The sequence below is a fragment of the Mesoplodon mirus genome (genome assembly GCF_964341445.2).
Source record: "Mesoplodon mirus genome assembly, chromosome: 12".
NCBI classification, from domain to species: Eukaryota; Metazoa; Chordata; class Mammalia; order Artiodactyla; family Ziphiidae; genus Mesoplodon; species Mesoplodon mirus.
In genome coordinates this window covers 76019400-76031277 of record NC_138988.1, presented here as the reverse complement: position 1 = coordinate 76031277, position 11878 = coordinate 76019400, and the positions used below count along the sequence as shown (strand labels likewise).

The window sequence follows — 11878 nt, the reverse complement described above, 5'->3', positions numbered from 1 at the left end:
CCAACCTGGGAAGGGGGAAACAGAGGTGACAGGAGGGGCTCAGACCCATCGGCCTCCCCAGATGGCTGCTCACGGACGGGGATATGGCGAGAGAGGTGCGACACTGGGAAGGGAAGTCAGTGAGTCATCTGCAACTTTATTATCCACCCGTTTGATTTATACAATCTTTGCGCTTGGAAATCCACGACAGAAAGGCCACAGTGTGATGCACCCAGTTGACAGAGACCTGTCTTCTCCCCAGCCAGGCCCAGCCCACCCCACAAGCCCTTGTCCCCAGGACACATGAAACCTTCCAGGCATCCTCCATGAGTCCCCGTCACTCTGTGGCTGCCCGCCTTGGGGCCACACCCACGGGAATCACATCTACCCACAGGGCCACAAGAGGGCCTGATGATGGATTCAGGCTGAGCCCCATCTCCCATCCTCCTTGGGCTGAACCTCCAGCCCTGTGTTTCCAAAGGGTGTGTCATGGGCTGCACCCACAGCCTTGGGGCGCTTTCCAGGGACTCCTTCCAACAAGCAGAGCACCAAAGGGGGCTTGGGAGTGACCGCACGTGTGTGCCTGTCTGGGCAACCTTGAGTCTGTCTGTGCCTGACACCCTCTGACAGTTCCGAGTGCAAACGTGTAGGTGTGAGGATGTGTGTGAGTGTACATAGCCACAGCTGCTAGCAGAGGGTCTAATTAGAGAAACAAGAACATTCAGTGTAAAGTTTAATTTTAGAGATTAGTTCATTTTCTGGTTTTGTTTTCCCTGGCAATCAATAAAGCTACCAAGAAAACAGACCAAAGAACTGGTTTCTCTCTAAGTCTGTGCATATGTGGGAGGTGTGAGGCTGTCTGTGTGAGAAGACCTAGGCAGAAATGGTCAATACAGGCAAAAATAATAACAGCCCCTCCCCTTTCCCCCTCCTCCCAGCTCAGGTTCTGTCTCAGGAATGGGCCTGAGGCAGGAGGAGCTGAGTTCCTCCCTCTTTGGAGCCATGAGATGGCCAGGATGCCCCACACAAGGGCGTGACATCCGGGTGCCAGCTGGCCAAGAACTGGGTCCTGAGGCCACAGCTCACCACCTGTACCTTGAAGATGTCCGTTCAGAGGAAAGGGGTGCTCCAACCCCCAGGCCCCTGGAGAGCACAGTGCTGGCGGGTAGGTGGCACTGTTGCCCAGGGAAACCTAGTGGGCAGCTGTTCCCTCCTCCCCAAGCCTCCTCTTCTCCGGCCTCCTCTCTCCCCACTCAGCCATCTCCACCTGAAAGTTAGGCTCAACCCTGATGGGCCACAGGCCGTGGTGTCCCCACGATCTGTGCCCCCCCGTCCCCCAGGAAAGGAGGTTAGGGGAGCCAGAGGAGATGTTGCATAGGTGGAGGCCATGCCCTTGGGGGGTGCAGGCCTGGCTAGGCTGGAGGAAGAGGGGAGAGGCTGGAGGAGGGAAAGGAGCAGCTCTGATGGCTCAGGTGACATGAGAAGCATCAGGGGTGAGCCATGTTGGAGGCCTGAGGGTTTTCCTCTCCAGCTGGAAATGTGAGCTCAATCCCTGGGCACTGTCAGCTGGGAAAACATTAGCCAGGGTATTTGGGAGGGCAGGGGGTTTGTACACAGACATGCACACGGAAGCACATCAGGGTAGTAGTAGTGGGGGAACAGGACACAGGGCCAGCGCCCTGGGGTGGTGGCAGTTTGCCCCTTTGAAGACCCTGGGACACACAGCAGGGCTTCAGCTCATGGGCTAGGGGAGGACAGAGGGGTTGGGCAAGATTTCGAGATGCCTCTGACCCTGCCACTGGAAATGAGTCTTTCTCCAGCTGGAGTTCGTGACCATGTCCTCAGCCCTGCAGAGGCTCTGCTTGCAGACGACCACTCTCCACTCTTCCCCACAAGTTCGGGGGAGGCAAGGGCCGTCCCCCACAGACACCCCGACCTTTGGGGGGGTCTTTTCACGACCCTCTCCTCTTTGACTCCCACTAGCTTCCTGAGTTCCCCCTTGTCACCCAGGCCTATCTCCTGCTCTCCCCACTTAGTCATTCATTCACCTTGGTCAGCTTGAAGGAATGCTGCCTGGGTGGTCTCCAACCCTCTCTGAAGGGAGTGCCCTCCCAGAACCCAGGTGGCAAGGCTGCAGTTTAAAGGACTGAGGTGCACTGCCCTCCACAGTTTGCCTTGCCCCTCACCCCTGGCAACAGCTCTTCAGAGCCAGGGAGCAGGAGGGGAGGGAGAGGTGTGAAATCTGCGTGGTGAGTACAGTTCCCCCCAGGACCCAGCCTCTCAGGGCCCAGTGAGATAAACAACAGCAGAGGGAGTGGAAGAGAGGAAACCCCGATCTTCGGATCTTCGGATCTTCGGGGCCAGCGCCAAGAGATCAACATTTCCATGGCTTTGAGGCTTTGAGATAGAATATCGCGGCTGACACCTGCCCCGGCCTCAGACCCACCGAATTCATTAGCTTGGATGGAAGCCAGCCCTGCTGTTCTCCAAACCACTGCCCCCTCAGTAGAGAGAGGCCCCAACGGGGCCAGGCTGTGGAGGAAGGAAAGCCCCAATTGCCCTTCCCCTGGCCTGTAAACCTCCCCAGCTGCATAGCGAAGGCCTCTCCCTCGAGGCGAGGCCCAACATGGGTCCCACAGCACAGTCGCCACGTAACATAACAGTCATTAGATCCGTTGAAAGGCGGGACTGGAAATTCCGAGTATGCGAGTGGGAAGTGGAGGTGTCCCCCTAGAACTCAGGGGCGGGGCTGGAAGAGACGACTCTGCCAGGGCAGGATTCCCTCCCCTCCCCACAGCTGTCTCTTTATGTACAGGAAAGGCGGTGGGGGGGTGGGTGCTCGAATCGGCCCCTTCGGGGTCTGTCCCTTGCCCCCTCGCCTCCCCCCACCCCACCTGCACCGTGCCCAGCACAGCCTCGGCCACATTCTTGACTCCCCCCGCTACACGGGGAGCACCATCCGGCGAGGGGCAGGGATGAGGCCGGCGGGCCGGTCCAGGACCCCGGGGTCACAGTGAGGTCTCTACGCAGGAGCCGTGGCGGTGCAACGGCCGGTGGCTGTGGCCCAGACATCCCTCCTGCCGGTGCACGATGAGCACCGGGAAGTAGAGGGCGTCGTGGTAGGGCGGCGGCGGCCCGGCCTCCTCCTCGTCTTCGTCGTCCTCGTCGTCCCCCATGCTGGCTTGGCTGGACAGCCGCGTCTGCTCGGTGGGGCAGCTCGCCTCGTTGACGCTCCCGCTCCGGCTGCGCCACAGGCAGCTGCGCCGGGAGCCGTAGAGGCGGCCTAGGGAGAAGCGGCTGCCCCCGCAGCCCGCCCCGCCGCCGGGCCCCGGTCCGGCCCGAGGGCTGGCGCATATGCTCAGGGCGCTGCGCGAGAAGATGGACGAGCTGCTGACGGCGCGCTGGCAGTGCTCGCAGCTGCGCCGGTACGGGGCCAGGCCCGCTGCGCCTGGGCCACCCACCCCGCCGTAGCGGCACGTGGGCGTGTAGCCGCCCGACGCGCCCCCAGCACAGCGCGCGCCCAGCCCCGCCAGGTCCATGAGCACCGCCTCCGAGTAGCTGGGCACCAGCTGCTGGTTGGAGCGGATGTGCCACTCGAGCTCCGTGCTGTCCACCGTGTTGACCCGCGGCAGGCGGTGCGTGAGCGGGGGCAACAGCTCGTCGCTGGGGCTGAGGCCTCCGCCCGCGCTGCCGCCGGCCGAGCTCGGGCCCTCCAGGCCGAAAAGCTTCTCCACGTGGTAGTGCGCGTAGGCCGTGCGGTACTCGGCCAGCACGCGCAGCGGCCACGACAGCGTGAGCAGCGCCGCAGCCCAGAAGGCCGACGAGCAGGCGTACCAGGGTGGCCTGGCCGGGTCGGGGAAGGCCACCATGAATTCGCGGAAGTCCACGTTCTTGAGATGCATGCCCTCGCGCGCCTCCATGTAGTCGTCCAGGCCCTCGTTCTCCGCGAAGAAGCGCGCGCGCTGGCACAGGTACGCGTTCTCGGCCTCCACGCTGGCGAAGCTGAAGCACTTGGTGAAGCGCAGCCGCGTGGCCGGCGCGCCCTCCAGCCCCACCAGCGCTTTGGACACGTCGCGGACGCCACAGCGCTCGTAGTCGAACTCGGCCTCGGCCACGTGCGTGTTGACGCGCTCATGGTAGACCTGTGGCGCCGGGGAAGGCGGCAGGAGTCACTTCTGTCCGCTTACCCTGCTCCGCCCCATCACTGCTCTTGGCGCCGGATCAAACCCTCAGCCTGTCCTGGTTTAGCTCCCGGTTGGGGCCAGGTAAGATCTTATCATCGGGTTTATAGAGACATTGAGGCCTTCAGCTTCATCAGTGAGTTAGAGATGAGGGCGGGTCTAGGAACTCATCCCTACTTATGTGCCTTCTCACTTTAACTAAGCCCTGCTCCGTCTAGGGGTCAGTCCCAGGCCCTGAATTCCCTCCGGCTTGCCTGATCCTTTTGCCACTGCACCCTTTGTCCCACGCTGCCCCCTCATCAGCCCAAACAGCCTACCCGTCTTCCCTTTTACAAGTGTGTTTCCAAATGGGCCCCCCAGAGGAGGTCCCTGTGGACCCCCTTTGTCTCTGGTCTCCCTGCTGCCACCTTAGCTAGTACCCGGCTTCCTTCCTGATCCTTACAGGGCCCAGGCTTTGTTTACCCAGCCCGATACCGAGAGAGTGGAGAGGTCCCCCCTATCTGGGAAAATCTCCTCTTCCACCAGGACTCTAATATGCCTAATCCCAGCAGGTATACGGAGTGCTGCTTGACACCCCCTCCATGCCTCCCAGGCCTACCTCCACCTTTTTGCCAGCTGACCCCCACCTCTGGGAGCCTCACACTTGGGATCCACAGCCTTGAGTTTGAGTCTAGCACTACCACTTAGAAGCTGCAGAACTTGGGCAAGTCACTGAGCTCAGGTCTCTTTACCTGTGAAAGAGGACTCGGTAGCAGGCGCCTCACTAATCAGCCTGTGAGGCTGTGCATGTGAAACACCTCCAACCATTAGGCACTAAACCATACAGACCCTGGAGCCAGACTGCCGGGGTTCAAATCTCAGCCCCACCACACACTAGCTGTTTGACCTTAGGCAAGTTATTGAACCTCTCCAAGCCTCAGTTTCCTCATCTATAAAATGGGGGTAATAGTTACCTACCTCATAGAGTTATCATGAGGGTTAAATAAATGATTTGATATTTGTAAAGTAGTTAGAGCAGACCCTGGCTGCTAGTAAGTGTTTGCCGTTATAATTATGGTGGGTGTTATTGTCCTCCTGTTGCAGTGCCCACAAGAGCTCACTGCTGCCTGTGCTCCTCCCCCTGAGGACAGTCGAGCAGGGTCCCAGCACCCCCTCCCATCGGGACTGGCCTGTGCTCCCCTCCAGCTCCTCACCTGGGTGGTGGTGTAGGCGTCTCCATTGCGGTATCGGGTGACCTGGCGGGTGCGGCGGACATAGTGGTAGCTGATGGCCTTCCACCAGATACAGGGCGTGGCCTGCTGCATGCGGCCCACGCGCTCCCGCACGCTGCTCACATCCACGCGGTGCTGCAGCTCGTGGCGGGCTTGGCAATGCCAGCACTCCACCAGGTAGACAGCGTACAGCATGAGCAGGAAGGCCAGGGGGATGTAGACATAGCCGTTGGAGCAGGGGCTGTCGTGGTACATGAGGCTGTTGCCCTGGTAGGCGCTGCTGAAGGTGAGGCGGGTCACCGTGGTGACGTGGCACCAGGCCACGGCCCCCAGGCAGCCGTACATGAGCAGCGAGAGGAGCAGGCACTTCCAGTGGGACTCACGGCAGAGGGACTTGGTGAAAGAGGGCTGGATGGGACGCTGCTGCTCAGAAGGGCAGGCAAAGGGGCCAAGATGAGTGCGGAGTGAGACAGAGTGGCAAGGCCCAGCACAGAGATGGATGGCGGGCCAGAGGCCGACACCGGAGATGACAGGCAGAGACAGACAGGCACGTGCAGAGAAGAGTCAGACCAAGATGGGAGGCCAGGACCAGAGATAAACACAGAAGTAACCCAGAGTGAGCCATGAGGACAGGAAAGAGGGACGGAATGCCAGTATAGGGAAGTGCAGAGGCAGAGGGATCAGAGCCAGAGATGGAGGGAGAAGGCCCAGGTGGCAGTGAAGACACAGATGGATAGGATGGCACCCAGAGAAAGAGTCCAAAGACAGACACAGAGATGGCAATGAAACAGGAGAAGGTGTGCATAGGGAAGACAGGGAGGACAGATAGGCATCAGAGAAGGCAGGTCCCCAGCCCGGACCCCTTCCAGGTATTCCAGGAAAGGGGAGAGGGGCCCACTGACATCACCTTCCCACTTCACAGGTGGGGCCTCCCTTCTTCCAGAACCTAGGAGGAGCCACTTCCTCTGACCTATCCACCTCCCTGTCCCTCACAGACAATTAGCCTCATACCTCCCAGGAAACCCCAAGCCCTGTCTCTTTCCCCATACTCTGGACCCCAGGTCCCCTGTGAGTCTCCCTAACATCTACCCCTGTTCTAAGATAAAAGGCAGGGGGGTTTGTGTCCCTGAGGAGCAAGTGGTCCAGGAGGATATATCCAGAAGGGCAGAGGCATGTGGCTGGGGAGAGGGGATGTGGGACGGGGGTCGGGCGTCAGGGAGGGAGATGTTCGCAGCCCAGCCATTTGTCAAGAGAAAACGATTTTTGGTACGGGGGCCTATTAAAGCACTTATCACGTTCTGGCCCACAGCTGTCCCGGTGAGTTGTTTACATGTGTGGCTCCTCCACTAGACTGGGTGCTCCTGAGGGCAGGGCCTCATTCCCTTTGCACCCTGGGTGCTGGCACCCACAGCCACTCAGTGATGAGTACTGAGTTGGATTTCTGGTAGCAGCCTGGGCTTTCCCTCTCCTCCCCTCACTGTCTAGCTCTAGGAACCCTCCACACACCCTCCTGCTGAGATCCTGACTTTTTCTTTCAATTCCCCAGGCTGGACCTGGAGGCTAGCCAAGGGAGGGGAGAGAAAGGAAGGGCACAGTAACAGACAGCAGGCCCTGGACCCGGTGTGAAATCCGAGGAAAGATCTGGAAGTAGATAGGTAGGTGGGCTGGGAAATAGTACTTAGCATATGCAAACAAGATTAGGGTACATGTGCCTTTCAGGGAGCCTTGCCCTGCGAGGGGAGCATATGTGCCCCTTGGTGTGCCTGAGTGTGCACTTGTCCCAGTGAGAGGGTGTGTGGAAGGGGCTCTGCCTGCGAGTCCTGCCTGTGTGCTTCTGCCCCAGTGCCGTGTGCAACGTGTGCACGAGTGTGCATGGGAGATGGAGGAGCCCCTGGTACTCTCCTCCATTTCTTTGTCTCCAGGTTCAGAGGACTGAAGAGTAGGACCCCCAACAAGGGATGTGCTGGGTACCAAAACTGGGAAGGATTCCTGGGCTCAGGGCCCCCTGGAGGGGGGCCTGCATGGATATGGGGAGAGAGAGGCGCACATCCCCCACGCACACACTCCCAGTGACTCCAGGGGAGGGATCGCCTCTGCACACATTCGACCTTTTTAGGACCCCAACTCACGTTAACACTACCATTTCCCCCGTGGAACTGGCAGGTACTCTTCTGCCTCCGCAGCCCCTACAAGTTACCCTGCCTGGCCTTCAAGATAGCATCCCCTCCGCGAGATGGGATCCCGGACACCATCCCCACCCCGACCAGCCCGGGATCCGCGAGGCTCCGCCCCTAGGCCCCTCCCCCTGCCCGGGACCCCCGAGCCCCGCCCCCGGCGCGGCCCCTTCCCTGCCACCGCGGACAGCTCCGGCCGCCGGGTGGGGGCAGCGAGGCGGGACTGCGGCTGCGGCGGCCGGCTCGGGGTGCGGGGCGCCGGCCGCGCTGCGGCGGAACCGGCGGGGGCCGCGCGCGGCGGGGGATGGGGGCCAGGCTGCGGCCGCGCCGGGGGAAGGGGCGCCGCCGGCTCTCACCTCCTCTCGGGCGGGGCCCTCGTCCGCCGCCGCCGCCGCCGCCGTGGGCTCCTCCGGGACCCCGGGGCCGCCACCGCCGCCGCCGCCGCCGCCGCCGCTCTCGCCCGCGGCCGAGCCAGGGGGGGACATGGCGTAGAGGGGGCGCGTCGAGCTCAGGGCCTCCCGGGGGGCTGCCGGGGGCCGGGGGCATCCTGCGCCGGCTCTGGGGAAGGGGCGGGAGGGGGCGGGGCCCTCGCTGCTCCCCACCCCCCGCCGGGGGGAGGGGGCCTGGAAGGGGCACCACGGGTAAGGGGCTAGGGGATGGGGATGGGGAGGCGGGCTGGGGGGCCGGGCCGGGGGGGCCGGGGCCGGGGGTGGGTGTCACCTTGAGGCCCTCGCGGCGCCGCTCCGCCTCCCGCCCGCTCCCGCCGCCGCCTTTTGTCTGAGCCGAGCTGGAGCCAGCGCGCCCCCCCTCTTCCTCCCAGCGCAGGAGCCCCGCCCCCGGCCCCCCAAACTCCGCCTTCCCCAAGCCTACCTAATGGCCACCCCAAAGGGGAAAAGCAACAGGGGCTCCCCGCACCCCTTCCCCACTCCCAGCCCTGCTCACCACACGCACACGCACCATCCCAGGAAGATCTAAGCCGAAACTCCTCGGTCTATTTGTGAAGGGGGCGCCAGCGGTTTAACCAACATCCCTCCCCACCTTTGGTTCCCGCAAGTTCCCGGGGCTGAGAGTGGGGAAAGGAAATTGAGTCTTGGAACCCTAGGGAAGAGCCTTATTCCCAGTTGGATGGTAAAGGGTTAGGGCAGGAGCCAGACTTCAGAGGCCAGACCCATCTGAACAAGGATGGGATAGGGTGAAAAGGAAAGGATTAGAGCTAGATGTGAGAAAGGAGTAACAGAGGGCAGAAGAGGGGACATTGAAACCAGCCTTCACTGAATCATCTTCCTACCCTAGGACAACAGCCCCAGAGAAGCAATGAAGTGTGTACATAGCCCTAGGCTGGAGATCAGGAAACCTGAGTACAGATTCTTAATCCTGGCTCTCTCATTAGCTGTGTGACCTTGGGCAAGTGCCTTCCCCTCTCTGAGCCTTAGTTTCCTCATCTGGGCAGTGAGAAAGTTGACTGGACAATCTCTAAGTCTCTGACTTTCTTCTGTGGGTGTAGGAGGCAGAGTCACAGGCCACAGGCCAGGCTGAGTGACTGCAGGTCGCCTGTCCCTTCATGCCATCCACCCACAGTGCTTTTCCCTGTCCCGCTCAGGGGCAGAAAGGAAACTGCCATTCATTCACTCCTGAATGCATCCATTCAATAAACAGGTATTAAGGGACTTCCCCAGTAGTCCAGTGGGTAAGACTCCATGCTCCCAATGCAGGGGGTCTGTGTTTGATCCCTAGTTTGGGAACTAGATCCCACGTGCATGCCACAACTAAGAATCCACATGCCTCGACTAAAGATCCCATATGTCCTGATGAAGACCCGGCGCAGCCTCAATTAATAAATAAAATAAATATATTTTTTAAAAAATCACATGTAACTTAAAAAAAAAAGGTATTAAATACCTACTGTGTGCCCTGGACAGAAATGCAAAAATACAATTTCCTGTCCTCAAGGAGCACAAAGTCTAATGGGGAAGGAGTACATGGAAACCAATCATTATGTTAGAATAGGATAAAGGCTACACTTGATCAATCTGTGTGTGCACAGTCACTGCGGAATCCTGTTGTGTGTCATGTGTTACATTAGAGTCTTTGACATATAGTGACTTTCCCCATTTACCCACAAGAAACCAAGGCAGAGGGAGGGTTAGTAACTTATTCAAGGTCACTTGCTAGTACTCAAAGAGTGGTCCTAGAATCCAGACCTTTCCATAGGGATCTCTGGGGGGCAGGAGTCAGCTTGAGGCAAAGCCTGGATATCTGATCTCTGGGAATAGAGGAAAAGCCCACTGATGGTCCTGCCTCTCATCTGGGACAGAAGAGCCTCTGCCTCCACCCACACACCCACCTCCCACTCCTGGTCCTGCCTCCATTTTCCTACTCTTCCCTTTCCAGGGAAGGTGAAGGGGGTTCAGCCTGCCTGTCACTTCAGAACTATCCAGCCTACATGATCCTCCCCAGGTCAGTGAGTCCATCCTCCCTGCCAAAACAGAGGAAGGGTGTGGTCCCAAAAAGCATGGTTCTCCTTCATCCCCGTTGGCAGAGGAAGAATCTCACTTGGTGGCTCATTCCAGTGTCTCTCTCCTACCCATGATTTTTGGGAAGTCCTGCCTACAGCTAACTCCAACCCTTCTTCTTCTGGTTATCAGTTCACTCCACCTAGTTCAGTGCTTACTGCAGATGGAGAGCAGAGGTCCTAACCCTGGCCTTTCCTAACCCATATAGGATCTTCACATTCCCCATTTAGTTGTTCTAATCTTCCTCCTGTCCCCCAGCCCCACTGCCTTCCTGACTCCATTTCAGGGGGCTTTGGAAGAGAGGTAGCCCAACTTCTTTGGGCCAACTCCAGAGCTCTCAAGAGATAAAAGACCACCTCTCCTTTCTCCATACACACACATGCCCCCTCCTTGGAAGCCCAGAGAAAAGAGGGGTGAAAGGAGGGGGCTGTGGAAGGAGCCAGCTAACCGGCTGGTCACCTTGGCAACTGGGCCTGTTTCCTGAAGATGAGCCTGGCTGGAGTGGGCATAGATGGGAAGTGGGAGCACGATAGAGGGAACCAGAAAACAGAGAAGAGGACTGGAGGGGCCCAGCATTGAAGATGGGAGCTGAGGGGGTGAAGTCAGGACCCTGACCATGCTGTGACCGGAGTCAAAGTTCCCAGGTCATCTTTCCAGATGACGCTGCCATGGTCCCTGTTCCCATTCCTAAATTTTCCCCAGAAGGGCTTCCTGTCCGAGTGCAGGCTAGATTCTGGAAGTAGTCAGTGACTCAATGCTGACCTCATGTGGCCAGAAAAGGGGCTGCCAAACACCTGTTACGGTTTAGAGCCAGACACTGGACTGGATTGGGGTAGGTTTTTCCTTAAAATCAGCCTCTGTACGTATGAGAGAGGCGGTCCCTGCACACTCCTGAGTTCTTGTGTCCTTGCAGAGAGCTCAGATGTCCCCAACCCCTTAGATCTTCAAAAAGGAAAGAAAGTTTCACTGAAAACATTTTTTAAGTTTTGGATTAGGAACAGGAAAACGCAGCTCTACACTTTCAGATTGTTTGACCTTGGGCAAGCCAACTCACCTCTCTGGGACTCAGCTTGCAACTTTAAAATGGAGGTGATTTTGAACCCAAGTGTTTAGGGTTGTACTTTTTGCTCCAGCCTTTGAGGTTGGGAGAGGAACAGGTCAGGGGAGGAAGTTGAGAACATCTGAAGTCACACTGACTCCAGGGGAAGGAGATGCCTCAATTTCCTTGGGCTTTCCCCTCACGGCTCCTCACTGCCTCATGCTCAACACATCCTCCCCACTCTGGTCATCAGCGGGGATGGAGAGCAGTGGGTCATCTCCTCCCTTCTGCCCTTCCCCCTCTCTTCTCCATCCACTCACCCCCTCCCCAAACAGAGACTAGGTACTTCTCCCAGCCCTCTTCCCTTCCCATCTCCAGTTCAAATGGAACCTCCCCTCCCTCTCACCCCACTGGGTAGTTGGCCCCATGCTGTGCCTTTCTAGCACCCTGTTTTCACTCCTATCTTAGCCCAATCACTCTGTGTTGTAACTTTGAGGGGGCTTTTTGAAGGCTGGAACCATGGGACAATTTTTTTTGTGGAGGAGGGGGGTTGTTGGTTATTACTGTTACTGTGATACTCGGTTTTGCTTCCAGCAGGGAGAACAATGTCAGGCATTTAGGAGAATCTCCATACATGTTTTTCAAATGAATGAATAAAATGAGGTTTCATGGGGATGGTGGTAGGGAAGCTGCTTAGTAGCTGCCCGTGCACACCCCAGCTTCCTTCCCCCAATGCCAGAGATGGAAAAGGGAGATGTTTTCTTGGGCATGACCTTCTAAG

General features: G+C 58.6%; 1 protein-coding gene across 1 annotated transcript; it reads right to left on the bottom strand.

Moving 5' to 3' along the window:
- Positions 1-2987: 2987 nt before the first annotated feature.
- On the bottom strand, positions 2988-8030 carry TMEM151B (transmembrane protein 151B; the record flags this gene model as incomplete). The annotated part of the gene is made up of 3 exons (XM_082638565.1): positions 2988-4121; positions 5354-5794; positions 7902-8030. 3 exons carry the CDS (start codon positions 8028-8030, stop codon positions 2988-2990), a joined length of 1704 nt encoding a protein of 567 aa, XP_082494691.1.
- Between the last annotated feature and the right edge of the window lie 3848 nt (positions 8031-11878).